We start from the raw sequence: 16,296 nt of genomic DNA, 5'->3' as shown, positions 1-16,296 counted from the left end.
CTTTTCTTTTTTTCCCTCTTGATCCACTGTCTGCTCATCTCTTTTTCTCCATCCTGCTTCCTTTCAGACTCTCCACTGTAGGCTCCACTCTCATGGAGCTTCCCCCATACCTTATTCTCTTATGTGATAAACAGCATGGGGGCCTTTGAAGTGGACCGATGACAGACACCTCAAGAGTCAGAGGGAAAACACCACAGCAGGATGGAGTCACGCAGCCACTGCCCCACCATGAAAGCAGGAATGGGGTGGTGGGGGTGGTGGTGGTGGTGGTGGTGGCGGGTGTTGGATAATAAAAGGTTGTGAGGATCTGAGAGCAATTGGTTTCTAGTGGTGCTGGAGAGGGAAGAGGACTGCCACCTTCCTTCCTTCCTTCCTTCCTTCCTTCCTTCCTTCCTTCCTTCCATCTGAAGGTCCACTTCACTCCCAGCCACTGGGATTACAGGCATGGGTGGCCATATTTAATCCCATGTAGGTGCTGGGTATTTGAACTCAGGTCCCCAGGCTTGCACAGCAAGTGCTCTTACCCACTGAGCCATCTTCCTGGGCTTGAATGTCACACAGTATCAAGCCAGCCAAAATCCCTGCCTGGACGAGAGAGGGGATCATAATGTAACACCCATAGTTGAGGAGTCCATAGGCAACTGAAGGCTTCTTGGGAGGGAGAGTGAGTTTCCTTCAGGGATATGGCCTCTGAGAGGCTACCCATGCTCCAGGAGATAGCCCTACATCCATGTGTGTACAGGCATCACTAAGAGAACTCAGTTGGTTTAAAAATGGACCATATGGAGGGAGGGACAGACAGGGGATGGGAACAGAAGAGGAACTGGAGGGGAGGGAATTGGGGGAGGGTTAATTAAAACGTAATATGTACATGTATGAAAATCTCAATAAAATGTATTCAAATCCATAAGAAACACACACACACACACACACACACACACACACACACACACACACAGAGGATCAGAGGAAATCCACTTTAGAGAGACCCAAGGTGTAGGGAGAGGCATATCAAGATAAAGGGGATGCAGTCACAGTGGCCCACAGAGGCAGAGAGACAGGCAGATCTCTATGAGTTTGAGGCTAGCCTCGTCTACATAGTGAGTTCCAAGCCAGCAAAGGCTGCATAGGGAGTTCTTACCTCAACAAAACAAAACCGACTAATCAAAAGGCACAAAATTTTGGGGAACATCTTCACCTAGTGGCCACTCATGACATAACTGATAATTTAGCCAATTTAGGTTTCCCCTTTTCCTCTACTTCTTCTGGTGGAATCCACCCGGGGAACTTAGTGTTTCCTTACAGGCCTATAGTGACAGTGATGGTATGCTGCATCTGGCTGCCTCTCACGAGTGGAGGCATTGGGAGGATAAGGGGTGGAGGTATGGGGGGTGGGGACAACTCATTTAACCTGATCTAACTAGGGATATAGTCTGTAGGTATACTCTATTTTTCTCCACTGAATTATTGCAGATTCTGTAGTGGGTCTTTGGGGTCATTCTGATTTGTGACTAACTATGGTTGTGCTGTCATGGGTAGATGACAGCATGGGTAGTCAGAAGTGTATCACTTTCAAAGCTGATTGATCCAGTTACCACCACCGACTCCTGTGTTCACTAGGTATTGCTTGTAAGCAGCAGTGTTAGGCGTAGTATTATACTGGAGAGGTAGGTTGGTTTTAAAAGCACTTGCTGCTCTTGCTGAGGACTGGAATTTGGCCCATAATCACCTCCATCTGTATGGATCCAACTCCATCTGCATGGATCCAACTCCATCTGCAGGGATCCAACTCCAGCTGCAGGGATCCAACTCCAGCTGCAGGGATCCAACTCCATCTGCAGGGATCCAACTCCAGCTGCAGGGATCCAACTCCAGCTGCAGGGATCCAACTCCAGCTGCAGGGATCCAACTCCATCTGCATGGATCCAACTCCATCTGCATGGATCCAACTCCAGCTGCAGGGATCCAACTCCATCTGCAGGGATCCAACTCCATCTGCAGGGATCCAACTCCAGCTGCAGGGATCCAACTCCATCTGCAGGGATCCAACTCCAGCTGCAGGGATCCAACTCCAGCTGCAGGGATCCAACTCCAGCTGCAGGGATCCAACTCCAGCTGCAGGGATCCAACTCCATCTGCATGGATCCAACTCCAGCTGCAGGGATCCAACTCCATCTGCATGGATCCAACTCCATCTGCATGGATCCAACTCCAGCTGCAGGGATCCAACTCCATCTGCAGGGATCCAACTCCAGCTGCAGGGATCCAACTCCAGCTGCATGGATCCAACTCCATCTGCAGGGATCCAACTCCATCTGCAGGGATCCAACTCCAGCTGCAGGGATCCAACTCCAGCTGCAGGGATCCAATGCTCTCTTGTTGTCTTCTAGGACACTGCAGTCACACCACACATAAGTTTTTAGAAAAATGTGTAAAGTCATTATTATTGATTTGACTTCTGGAAAGCTTCACCTTCGATATAAATTCTGTTATTTAGCAAGATCATGTGAAGATTGAAAAAAAAAAAAGACCAAAGCAGCTGACAAGAAGACTCACATAGGCTGGGGCCGTGTGTACTTAAAACAAGAAGACTTCAAAAAGAGAGATGATGGTGTGGCAAAGCTTGCTTCAGAGCAATCTGTCCTGAATTTCTCGTACTCAGCCTGGGATGAGTTGTCTAGCATCAGTCAGGTTCCCTTGTTGCAGGATTTCCCTGTCCAATTACATTAGTGCAGAGGAGGCCTGTGATTGGACAGGGAAGAGGGAGGTGGAGCTGAGAGTGGCAGAGACGGAGAGAGAGAGGAAGGAGAATGGAGGCAGATGTGATGATTTCATAAGGTTAGAGTAACTGGGATAAAGCTTCTATCATTATCAATTGGCTCTGAAATTATTGTATTGGCATCTTGTAAATTGTAATTTTATTGATACATAAACCTGGTTGGTTAACCATAATCATAAGCTTTAAGCGTTTTTATTCTGCCAAGTAATTAGGTGTTGAGATGGATGACCATGGGGTGCATGGGGTGTTGTGTGGGAGAAACTTGGGGCCCTCGCTGGAGAGTTGACTGGCAGAGAGACCGACGAGTTGAGTTCACCTCGCAGGAGCCCTGTGGTTCAGAGAGGCTAGAGAGTTGGCGGGTAGGGAGAAGCAGGAGTGTGGAGAGTTGGTGGGTTCACTTTTTTAATGATAAGAAGAGGAGATCTGAAGAGACCCCATTATCCAGAGACACTTCTGTCAGGTTCTCTCTCCAGTGAACTGAAGAGCAGCTGACCGCTCTCCACTGCCCATCAGCACCACGCTCAGCTCAGGGAGTCCACTGTCCGAGTGCTGGGCTGCACCTCCCTAGTGTGTTAAACACCAAGTGTGTGTTTGCTCGCCTTCTCTTTGCCCAGCCCTGCTAGGAACCTCACACACCATGTTGCAGTCTCTTCCCATCTTCATCTTTGTGTCCCAACCGTTCTCAGGTGACATAGCATGAACCTCACTTTTATCCACTAGCTTAGCTCAGCCTTTCCCTAGTCATAGCCACAATTTCTCACCTCTACCGCGTGTCTAAGCTGGATCCAGGGCTAGTGGGCAGAGCCCTGTCCATTCATATTTCTTACACAGATTAAAATCATCTTTGTGATTACATCTAATCTGTCCTGAATGCTCAGAAACCATAAAGACCCAGCTTTGCATCCCCCAACCCCCGTCGCTGTTTCCTCTTTAGTAGCGGTTCTCGACCTGTGACCATCAGAAAACACATATTTCTCAATGTCTTAGGAACCCCCAACCATAAATTTATTTTCGTTGCTACTTCATAACTATAATTTTGCTACTGAGCGATGTGTCAGTACCTAAGGCCATTGGAAGTATGAGTTTTCTGATGGTCACTCCCCACCGATACTCTAAAAACATTTTCCTAGGAAGGGAGGAAGGAGGCTCATCAGACTCAGGAAACTCACAAAGTTATGAGATTCCAGAGAGCTTTTGGGATGCAGCTTTTCTGAGCTGTTACCCAGGCTGGAGGTAGTAACGCCACTGCTGCTACCCCCATACTCCATAAACAACACCCAAAACTCACTGATTTACTAAACTGGGTGTGGGCAGAATCATTCCTTTGGTTTGCCATCAGTGACCCATTTTCAGCGAACGAACAGGTGCTTGCTCATTCGTCACTCCCCAGGAAGTCACATAAAGGCACTGTTCCATTCCCTGTGTGGCTGGGTACATACTAAAGTCTGTGGAACCCGTAAGTAGATAACTGGATATACTTGTATTGAAATTGACAATCAATGAGATAAACAAACAAAACCTGCACCTTTAATGCTTCAGTGATGGTGCCTGAGCCTCTGCAGCTGCTCAGTGAAGCAGTTTCTTCAGGAAGAGAACAAAGAAGATGGGGGTTGGGGGTCTGACTCTGGCCCCGTTTCTGATGGCTGACTTACAGATTTCACTTTTGTTACTGATTGTAAAACCCATATAAGCCGTCGCTGTGTCTTTGCACTGTTCTATGGTTATGCATTTCATCAGCTGGATGGGGATGTTGTTGACACCTGCGGGGCGGGGGGGATGGGAAACACATGTGACACTTCCCTCCCTGGCCCTGGGTCAGGTCGGGTACCTGTGCCCTTCTCATATCTAAACTACCCAGAAGCCTCAGCTGTCCCATGCTCGTTATAGTATCACCTCCACCCCGCAGCTACACTATCCTTGGAGTTCTTCGATTGGCTTAGCTCCTGCCTCTGGTCTTTGCACCTTTCTTCCAGTCACGCTGAACGCCTGTCTCCATTTGTGCTTCCAATATCCCAGCTCCTTGGCCTCATCTTAATGGATCAGATCCCCCTTTGTCTCTTTTGTGCCTCTATTTAAGAGTGATGTCTTCAAGACTCGGTGAGGATGTGTACCTCTCTCTCTCTCTCTCTCTCTCTCTCTCTCTCTCTCTCTCTCTCACACACACACACACACAGAGTCCCACTTTGACTCACACAGACTGGTCCACAGACAGAGGCAGACCAGCTGCCTTCTCATGGGACTCAGACATACTGATCTCTAGGCCTAAGGCAGGCAGGGGGTTGGGATGTTTTTCTCCTAGCACAGGGTCTTCCAATCCCTAAATTTCCCCAAGCCATGTCAATCAAGTACTGGTATGTCTTCTATACATCAGAGGATGGAACCCTTGCTCTCCCTGCGGTAATCTGCTAGCTTTGATTGACACTGTGTGGTAGTGGTGTGCAGACACCTGCACTGTGCTGGGAGCATCCTGTGCTGCTGCTTGGAGCTATGCAGACTTGCGCTGCAGCCAGGCACATGTTTTAGGATCGCGAAGACATTACCTCTCATTCTTGGCTTGAGCTGCCTATTACAACAGCAACAGCCACCTGAGTTTATCATTTGTGAGTATGCTCTACGCCTTTCAACGTGCTTTTGGGTCCATTCTCTCAAGCACCTGTGTTTATGATGCCGGAGAGCTCCACACACTTTATCTTGTCCGTGGAACACCACTTGAGCTCTGGACTGCACTCTCTCCCCTTCACGGTGAAGCATGTGGGACACTTGAGACCGCTGGAGTTGAATTCATCCACTTCCTTCTCCTCTATCTCATTCAGCGTAATTTCCCAGGGGTCTGTTGGGGGGAGGGATGGGGGGAACAAGACAAGACAGAAAACTGGCTGGCCACTGGTCACAGGTGAGATAAATGCATATGCAAAGTGCCACAGCTTCTTGGAGTGGTCCTTCCCACCTGGCCTACCGTCTACTCCACCTTTGCCATCCTCAGTCATGAGGCAGCAAATATGTGTGTCCATCATGTGTCTCCATGGTGGTCATGGCTTATGACAGGGCTTGGCCACTCTGGAGAGAGAGGTCCTTGGCAGAGCAGAGAGTGATAGGAGTTAGGGATGGAGAAGCTGAGATGGTGAAGGAAGGGTAAGGAAGAGAGGGAAAGCCAGGGCTGTCTGCAGAAGTGCTCTTAGCCACCTTCCTTGGGAGCTCTACCTCTCCATGGCTCTGTGGCCCCACGAGCTGAGGCAAGAAAACCATGAGAGTATGCCCACTGGAGCCTTCATACCATCTCTTGACTGAGCTTGGGTATCAAGAGTTCTGGGATTTCATGTTTAGGGAGAATGAGGATTGACTGTACAGCTTGTGGAGGAATCAGCAGGGTGGCCTTGAGGACTGGGCCAGGACGATGCTCTCCACAGTGAAGAAGAAGGTCACACAGGGAGAAGACATGGGCTGGGTGGCAGATGGGAATATCTCACAGCTTTGTTCCCTGGCAAGGAACTATGGCAAGTGTGAAAACCCCAGGGCCGGGGCAAGAAATTCTGAAGCCAGTCCCACAACACCCAGAGGAAGATCCACTCCCAGAATCATAGGATCAGAGGTGAGGAAGACACAACATCTTCTCCAACACCAGAAGTAACTGGAATCAGCGGTACCTGGGCACCCAGGAACTCCACCTGACTAATGGCACACGTTCTTCCTATCTGGGCTGGTGCCCTGAGCAGACCTTGGGAGAAAACTTCTCAGCCAGTCCCACAACATTCAGAGGAAGATCTACTTCCAGGTGCTCTAACACACCAAGGTCATAGGATCAGAGGTGCCATGAGCAGACCTTGGGCACTAACTCCACAACCAGTCCCACAACACCCAGAAGAAGCTCCACTCCCAAGCTCTCTAACATGCCCAGGACCACAAGATCTCAGGATCCTAGGAACTTGGCCACACCAGGGTCTCAGGGTCCCAGTGGCAGCTTGAATTTCAGGAGCTCTGACACACCCAGGATCTCAGGATCACAGGATCCCAGAATCACAGGATCACAGAGACAGCTGAACTCTGAGGAGTTCTGACACAACCATGATCACAGGAAGGACAGCCTCCAGTCAGATATAGTGAGGGCAGGTAGTACTAGAGATAACCAGATGGCGGGAGGCCAGCATAAGAACGTAAGCAACAGAAACCAAGGTTACTTGGCATCATCAGAACCCAATTCTCCCACCATAGCAAGTCCTGGATACACCATCACACTGAAAAAGCAAGAATCAGATCTAAAAATCACTTCTCATGATGGTTATAGAGGACTTTAAGAAGGACATAAGTAACTTCCTTAAAGAAACACAGGAGAACACGGGTAAACAGCTAGAAGCCCTTAAAGAGGAAACACAAAAATCCCTTAAAGAATTACAGGAAAACACAATCTAACAGGGAAAGGAAATGACAAAACCATCCAAGATCTAAAAATGAAAATAGAAACAATAAAGAAATCACAAAGGGAGACAACCCTGGAGTTAGAAAACCGAGGAAAGAGATCAGGAGTTATAGATACAAGCATTACCAAAAGAAGAGATAGAAGAGAGAATCTCAGGGACAGAAGATATTACAGAAAACATTGACAAAACAGTCAAAGAAAATGCTAAAAGCAAAAAGCCTGTAACCCAACACATACAGGAAATACAGGACACAATGAGAAGACCAAACCTAAGGATAATAGGTATAGAGGAGAGTGAAGATTCTCAATTTAAAGGGCCAGTAATATCTTCAACAAAATTATAGAAGAAAACTTCCCCAATCTAAAGAAAGAGATGCCCATGAACATACAAGAAGCCTACAGAACTCCAAAAAGACTGGACCAGAAAAGAAACTCCTCCTGTCATATAATAATCAAAACACGAAATGCACTAAACTTAAAGAAAGAATATTAAAAGCAGTAGGGGAAAAAGGACAAGTAACATATAAAGGCAGACCTATCAGAATTATACCAGATTTCTCACCATAGACTACAAAAGCTAGAAGATCCTGGGCAGATGTTATACAGACACTAAGAGAACACAAATGCCAGCCCAGGCTACTATACCCAGCAGAACTCTCAAATACCATAGAGGGAGAAACAAAGATATTCCATGACAAAACCAAATTTACACGATATTTTTCCATAAATACAGCCATACAAAGGATACTAGATGGAAAACACCAACACAAGGATGGAAACTTCACTCTAGAAAAAGCAAGAAAGTAATCTTTCAATAACCCCAAAAGAAGATAGCTACACAAACATAATTCCACCTCTAACAACAAAAATAACAGTAAGTAACAATCACTTTTCCTTAATATCTCTTAACATCAATAGACTCAATTCCCCCCCAAAATACATAGACTAACAGACTGGGTATGTAAACAGGACCCAGCTTTTTGCTGCATACAGGAAACACACCTCAGTGACAAAGACAGACATTACCTCAGAGTAAAAGGCTGGAAAACAATTTTCCAAGCAAATGGTCCCAAGAAACAAGCTGGAGTAGCTATTCTAATATTGAATAAAATCAACTTTCAACCAAAAGTTATCAAAAAGGATAAGGAAGAACACTTCATACTGGTCAAAGATAAAAATCTACCAAGACGAACTCTCAATTCTGAACATCTATGCTCCAAATACAACTGTACCCAAATGCATAAAAGAAACTTTACTAAAGTTCAAGGCACACATTGCACCCCACACAATAATAGTGGGAGACTTCAACACCCCACTCTCATCAATAGAAAGATCATGGAAACAGAAACTAAACAGAGACACAGTGGAACTCACAGAAGTTATGAATCAAATGGATCTAACATATTTATAGAACATTTCATCCTAAAGCAAAAGATTATACCTTCTCAGCACCTCGTGGTACCTTCTCCAAAACTGACCATATAATTGGCCACAAAACATGCCTCAACAGATACAAGAAGATTGAAATAATCCCATGCACCTCATTAGATCACCATGGACTAAGGTTAGTCTTAATACCAACAAAAACAATGGAAAGCACACATACACATGGAAGCTGAACAATGCTCTACTCAATGATAACTTGGTCAAGTAAGAAATAAAGAAAGAAATGAAAGGCTTTTTAGAATTTAATGAAAATGAAGACACATCATACCAAAACTTATGGGACACAATGAAAGCAGTGGTAAGAGGAAAACTCACAGCTCTGAGTGCCTCCAAAAAGAAACTGGAGAGAGCATACACTTAGCAGCTTGACAGCACACCTGAAATCTCTAGAACAAAAAGAAGCAAATACACACAAGAGGAGTAGATGGCAGGAAATGATCAAACTCAGGGCTAAAATCAACCAAATAAAAACAAAAAGAACTATACAAAGAGTCAACAAAACCAGGAGCTGGTTCTTTGAGAAAATCAACAAGATAGATAAACCCTTAGTCAGACTAACCAGAAGTCACAGAGATAGTATCCAAATTAATAAAATCAGAAATGAAAAGGGAGACATAACAAAATATATCTTAAAATAATTAATAATTATTTAATTCTGTTTGTTGAATATTAACAGTTGAAAATATTAAAATCATGTTTTACAAAAAAAGAAAACCCCAGGGCCTTTGTTTTTCTGAAGAATATTACACACACACACACACACACACACACACACACACACACACACGGCAAAATATCTTAATGCTGCTTAATGTGTGCTTTTCAATTACTGTCCCACATTGTCCTGGCCCAGCTAATGGGAGGTTCAATACTTCTTCACTTTGAGCAGAAGCAGGAGCTGATGCAGTGGGGCCCTTAGATGCCTGGATGTCTCAGGCTCTGAAATCCTCAAGACACCCAGGGTGAGCCTACCATCGTCTCTCTCCAGAGTGTGGGTGGAGCCCAGTCTGAAGCAATTAAAATAAAAAAGAGATACAAAGAGAAAAAGAAAAATAGAGAGAAATAATTTATAAAAATACAAAAAACTTAATACACAAAGCAATAAAAATCTGAGAAAAACATCTCAAAAAGAATGCCAATCATTAACAGTAAAGAGCCTTCTCAGAACTCCAAAAATATGGGAATTTCTCTTCTTTCTTTCTCCTGTAAACTCTCATCCCCACTCTACTACATGTAATGTGACTATTTTGATTAAAATCAAAATCAAATATAACTAAAACGTGTGTCCTGGGAATTCTGGAGGCCCACATAGCTAAAACCTCTGTGTACAACAATCTCTGCAGAACGCACAAATGAACAGAAGTTAACAGTGAATGAGAGCCGGCAGCAGCATTTAACCCCAGTGGTTTCATTGGGACCACTTGTTAAGGGAGGAGAGTCATTTGAGGCGAGGACTTCAAGGGCAAGCTGGGTAACAAACATAGACTCTGTTTAAAAATAAACTGATGAGTGAACAGACAGACAGACAAACTCCAAACAACAAAAGCCAAGGAGACATTAGCATTACTTTTGGGGGGAGGATTTGATGATGTAGAATCAGTTTACTACAGGTACTGTGGTGGTTTGAATATGCTTGGCCCACACCTAGTGGTGCTTTTAGGAGGTGTGGCCTTGTTGGAAGAAGTGTGCCAGTGCTGGGGGCAGGCTTTGAAGGTCTTTTCCTATGCTTAGGCTCTGCACACTGTGGAAGAGAACTTCCTCCTCACTGCCTGAGGATGCTGGTCTTCTCCTGGATGACTTTTGGTTGGGATGTAGAACTTCTCCAGCATCACAATAGCCTGTGTACCACTATGCTTCCTGCTATGATGATGATGGACTGAACCTCTGAAACTGTAAGCCAGCCCAGTGAAATATTTTCATTTCAAAAGAGTTGTTTTGGTCATGGTGTCTCTTCACAGCACTGGAAACCCTAACTAAGACAGGTACCAACCGTTAAGTCCAGCAGTACGTATGCACTTTCTGCTCTATAACCGTGTTCATGTCAGCTCTTCTATTGCAGCTATCTGTGAGGGTAAATGATTGGAGATGACTATATCCCCACAGGGAGGTTGAGCTATGAGGCAGGAGGACACTGTGGACACGCTTTTGATGGGGATGGGCAGGACACTGCACACTTGGTGTATAATTCTTTCCTGGAAGCAGAAAAGAAACTAGTGTAGGTTTTTCAATGAGTGGCCATCCCTGGAAAAGATCGTAGAAAGGTATAGCAGTACTGTCACTGGAAGGTGACCTGGGGCGTAGAGAGGATTTTTAGCCATGTGCATCTATTATTTTAAAAGCTATAAGCACAAATAATTAAAATGGGAGAAAGGGGAATAAGAGTTATAGAATTTTGCTCTTGGTGGGAAAGGTGCCTATTTTGGCTGGAGAGAGGACTCAGTGGTTAAGAGCACCCACTATTCATCCAGAGGACCTTGGTTTGATGCCCTGCACCCACAGTGTGTCTCACAATCATTGGTAACTCCAGTTCCAGGGGGTCTTATGCCCTGTTCTGGTCTTGCATGATTGTAGATATACATGCAGGCAGAATACCCATACACGTTTTAAAAAAGGTCTAACATAGCAAATATTCAAGAAAACGTCTCTGTAAACCACACAAGATGGCTCCATTCTAATCTCACCTGTAGAGAAGGGGATAAAGGCGAGGCTACAGACCAAGAGAAGCCTGCTCGGGGTGGCAGGGTGCATGATCCAGACTGTTAGGTCCCGTCTCTGTGGAAAGAGCACGGTCAGGTGGGGTTCACGCAAAGCAATAAGGCCAGGTCACCCCAGTTCCCTGTGGCAATACACCCATGTGGGCAGTATTGCCTCCTAGTCTGTAGCTCCTCAGAACTGGAGCCAGGGCTCTAAGTGTCCTAAACTGGATATAGAGAGCAACCACATGTGCTCAGCGGCTGAGTGGGTCAGGCTGACAGCCGGGCTCTGGGGAATCTGGTGGGGACTAAGAAACCACCTAGACTTGTACGGCCTGAAGGTAACTCTGGCCCATTTTTCTCCTTCTTTCAAGGCTAAACTGCAATGGGTGGGTGAGGGCAATTTAAGAGGTTCATCTAGATGAACAGCATGTCCTCTGGATGAACTGGGAAGGTTGGGTGGCCAGGTTAAAACTAAGAACCAGTACCTGGTGCTGGGATCCGCGGCGGGGTTCTTCCTAAAGTAGGCCAAACTGCATTGCGCATGGTGCGCATGCGTGTGGTGCGGGGGTGGGGGGGTGGGGGGTGGGGCTCCAGGTTGTCATCTTGTTCTCATTGGTCTGCATCTTACACTCTTCCTGCCTTCTTGGAGTCTTGGCCAATGAGATTTCACTGCTTCTAGCTCCCAAGTGACTAGAAATACCTTGATTTCTGCATGTCTGAGAAACGAGAGGCCTTGAGAATTGAGGCTTCTGTTTTCCCCGCCCCATACTACCTGGTTAAAGCTGTCTTCTTGTGGCTTTCTGGAAGACCCTCTGACGAGAAGTAGCCATGTACTTTTAACTGATACTCATTCTTTAACCTCAACGCCCTCCAGTGAGCGAGGCATGGAGAGCAGCAACTCTTCATTTCAGGGCATTTTCTAATGTCACCCTGTTAGTCACTATCATTTTTTGAGAAGTGTGTGTGTGTGTGTGTGTGTGTGTGTTTTATGTAGGCACACGACTGCCAGACCCTAGCACTGTGTGTTGGCTGTGGGCATGTTGTTAGTGACAGATCCTAAAGGTACCAGAATTCCTCTGCTCACTCACCGACCCCCACTGTTGAATCCTTTCTTTTCCATCAACTGCAGAAACCCCATGTAGTTTCTTAAGCAACCATCAACGGATGAATGGATAAAGAAAAGGTGCCCTATATCCACAGTGGGGCATTCTTTAGCCAAAATAAAGGAGGAGGACTTGTGCTCTGCTATGGTATGTGGTAGTGATTAAACTATCAGAAACTTTAGGAAACCCAATGGTTGATCAATCACAGTGGGGAAAGCAACCTCCTCCACCTGTAGAGAGAGTTCTCTAAACAGGAAGCAGTGGAGAAGAGGGTGGGGAGGACCTTGGGAGAGAGTGGGGTATCAGATGACACCAAGTGGCCAGACTTCACAGGGCTTTGTAGAAGGGTGAATTTGAAATGCCTCTGAAATATTCTGTGGGTGTGTGGAGTTAGTGCTGAGAGAGGGGGGTTGGGAATTCTGGCTGACCTGTGTGTCTATATAGCTAACTGTGGGCCAGGTGATGATTGACTTTATGGCCTTAAATCGTGTGTGTGTGTGTGTGTGTGTGTGTGTGTGTGTGTGTGTGAAGAGAAAGGGCTAGCCATAGGCTTTAAAGACCTTTATCATTTAATAGGAAAGACTTCCCATCAATTTATAGGAATAGGAGAGAGGTAGGGACACGGAGTCATTGTCAAGGCAGGAACAAATTCTAAGAAGCTGGCAACCAGAACTGGCAGTACTGAGATCAGGTAAGGAAATGTTCTTTGCAGTGTTTATTTATCCTTAAATAAAGGATCGCGTGTTCCAGTTCCCTCCTAGAAGCTGACCCCGTGGCATTAAAGGAGCAAATCCTCTGGGTCTGTATACTCTAATGGGAAAAAAGAAACCTCAAATCCACAAATAGGAGGAGGGGAAGATGGTGGAGGGGAGGTCAGAGAGTCGTGGTAGATGGGATAAGCATTGCAGATTTCTCTGGTGCTTTAAGCCTTTTCTAAGCAAGAGAAGAGGGAGCTGTCCGAAGATGTCAGGTGCAGTTCCTGCCTTGGAGGACTCTGCTGAGGGCCTGTGCTGAGGATGTTCATGCAGTACAGTGTGCTTAAGGACACGGTGCTGATAGGGAAATTTGAGGAAATGGCCAGGGATGAAGAAGTTTGTGGGTCCTTGGCTTTTTGTAGGGCTGAAGGGGAAGCTCTCAGACTCTCAGTGATACAGAGGGGATCGGTTACTTTCTTGGTCCACAAAGAAGGCTGGGGTGTTCTGAGGTGGAGGGGAGCCAGTGTAGATAAAGCTCGAAGAAACAAAATAGTAACTGGGGGTGGAAGGCAGAGTGATGGCTTCTTCTTTCACTTCTCTGCACAAGAATTCAGGAGTTGACTTTCTGGGCTGCGGTGGAGTCCAGGAATAGGATCCTGAGATTACTGAAGTAGAGGCCCTTCTCCTTGCCTTAGCATTCAATGCGTATGATGCTGCTGAGAGCTGAGGTACCCATCTCTCATTCCTCTCTCAGGTCTCAGGCACTTCTATTGACGCCACACCTCCTCATTGCTTTCTTCATGGCTCCTGTCACTTCCTTGTTTCTGAGGCTGTAGATGACAGGGTTCAGCATGGGTGTGAGAACCGTGTAAAAGACAGATACTACATCATCTTGGCCCGGTGAGTGATAGGAAGCAGGTAACATGTAGGTGTAGACAAGGGGGCCATAGAAGAGATTGACGACTGTCAGGTGGGAGGAGCATGTGGCCAGGGCCTTCTGACGCCCCTCCACAGAGTGCATCCGGAGCACAGCAGCCAGGATGAGGGCATAGGAGGCTGTAATGAAGGTAATAGGCACCAGGAGGACCACCACACCTGTCACAAATAGTACCTGCTTGTAGGCTTCTGTGTCTGCACAGGCCAGCATCAGCAGCGAGGGCACCTCACAGAAGAAGTGGGAGATCTTCCGAGATCCACAGTAGGGGAACTGAAGGGTCAGAGAAGTCTGAATGGAGGCGTTGAGGGATCCTCCCAACCAGGAGGCCACGACCATGAGCAGGCATACCCGGCGGCTCATGAGCACTGGGTATCGCAGAGGGTTGCAGATAGCCACGTAACGGTCATAAGCCATGAGGGCCAGCAGGAGGCACTCTGCAGCCCCCAAGAACATGAAGAAAAACATCTGTGCCCCACAACCTCCGAAAGAGATGCTCGTCCAACCAAAGAGAAAGCCTACTATCATCTTGGGGACAGTGACAGATGTAAAGAAGATATCCAGGAAGGACAGCTGGCTGAGGAGGAAGTACATGGGGGTGTGGAGTCGGGTGTCCATCCAAATCAGAAGGACCATAGCCGTGTTGCCTGCCATAGCAAGGATGTAGACCAACATCACCATGCTGAACAGGAACAGGTGTGTCTGGCTGTTGTTAAAAAGGCTCGTCAGCACAAAGCCAGCGGTGGAGTAGTTCCAGTGCTCGCTGCCCATCTCCTGCTGAACTGCCCTGTGGGGAGAAAGAACCAGTTCAGCAGTGGCAGAGAGGGGGAGAAGGATTGAGGTAAGAAGAGAACATCTAGCCAGTATTTGTAGGGTCATTATTTCACAGGAAAACCATTATTGAGATCATAGCCTGTAGTGAAAGCAGTGCTCAGAGGGAGACACGCTTGCTGTGCAAGAAGGAAGACTAAAGGCTAACAGCTCAACTTCCCACTCCACAGGGAGAACGAGGATGCTAGGAAAAACCCCAGCACATCACAACATGCCCCGCCCACCCCATTACCGAAATACACATCGTTATTGATATTTTTACAAATGTATGCCTGACCAGCTAGTGATTTATATCACCTGTGTGGATTATATTGTTCCATGTTCTTGCTGATGTGAGGGTTTGTGTGATTCATTTTTCTTACAAGCGAGAGCTATGGGTGTACCTGAGAAGGAACATTTTGTCGTCTGCCAATGCTGCCTGCCCAGCCCCACCTTTCCCTTGTGGTCCTTGCCACCAGGAGTCTCACATTTGGGTTTTTGTGCGCTGGTACAGTTATTATTTTATATGGGTTTGACAACAGGTGTTCATCTTCATACCATTGCTTTCTCATCTTCAACAATTTCATAAACAAGTCTTTAAAAAATATACTTTATATATGAACACTGTTGCTGAATTCAGACACACCAGAAGAGGGCATCAGATCCCTTTATGAATGGATGTGAGCCACCATGTGGTTGTTGGGAATTGAACTCAGGACCTCTGGAAGAGCAGTCAGTGCTCTTAACCACTGAACCATCTTTCCAGCCCCCGATATACAAGTCTTATCCCCGCAGTCAGAGCCCCTGTCACATTCCGATGCCTACCCAGTCCTGAAAATATAAATGTACCGGCCCCTTGTGAGGAAGAAAACTAGCTGTGGTAGCTTCTCCTGAGAGCACTGGAGACCCCAGCTCCTCTGTTCTCGGACTGCAATCATTCAGGTGAGCTCCAGTCTCAAAGAACAGCTCAGGGAAGCTATGATGGGAAACAAGCCACCCAAAGGCAGTTTTTGGACACTGGAGGGAGGCAAGGTCAAGTGAATCCCTGATACAGTGAGGATGAGGTTTACCACAGCACGTTGGAACACTGTGCCCGGCATCCAGTATCCCAGGGAATGCCTTAAATCCCACCCTGCTCGGGTCTGACAGCAAATGATTTAAGTGGAGAGACTGAAGAAGAAAAGGAGCCATGTAGAATTCCATGAAGGAGTTGTGGATACAAGAGAACCCTGCTGTTGGCAGATGGATCTCTGGGACATAGCAGGGAGGGAGGCAAATGTGATAGATGCTGGCCTACATCCCACACCCCTGTGAGAATCAGTAGCAGGGCTGAGCAGTCTGAGTTGTTGTTTCTTGTCCATGGATCTAGTCCCCAAGAATGCTTTTTTTGCTTGCTGGCTTTTAAATTTAAGTAAAACA

General features: G+C 46.5%; 2 protein-coding genes across 2 annotated transcripts; both read right to left on the bottom strand.

Annotated features, from left to right (window-relative positions):
• Nucleotides 1-4,284: 4,284 nt before the first annotated feature.
• On the bottom strand, nt 4,285-11,876 carry LOC110305456 (uncharacterized). The gene is made up of 4 exons (XM_021177445.2): nt 11,821-11,876; nt 11,321-11,411; nt 5,433-5,609; nt 4,285-4,539 (listed from the first exon to the last, which is right to left on the bottom strand). The coding sequence occupies exons 2-4, from the start codon at nt 11,385-11,387 to the stop codon at nt 4,346-4,348; spliced, it is 438 nt and encodes a 145-aa protein (XP_021033104.1). The 5' UTR covers nt 11,388-11,411; nt 11,821-11,876; the 3' UTR covers nt 4,285-4,345.
• A 2,014-nt stretch (nt 11,877-13,890) lies between these two features.
• Nucleotides 13,891-14,838, bottom strand: LOC110305444 (olfactory receptor 2T27-like). Its single transcript, XM_021177433.2, has one exon. It carries the CDS (start codon nt 14,836-14,838, stop codon nt 13,891-13,893), a length of 948 nt encoding a protein of 315 aa, XP_021033092.1.
• Between the last annotated feature and the right edge of the window lie 1,458 nt (nt 14,839-16,296).

Source organism: Mus caroli, unplaced genomic scaffold (assembly GCF_978045245.1).
Source record: "Mus caroli unplaced genomic scaffold, Mus_caroli_1 scaffold_13, whole genome shotgun sequence".
NCBI classification, from domain to species: domain Eukaryota; kingdom Metazoa; phylum Chordata; class Mammalia; order Rodentia; family Muridae; genus Mus; species Mus caroli.
Note: the sequence above shows the minus strand (reverse complement) of the source record. Positions and strands in the feature narration are given on the sequence as shown.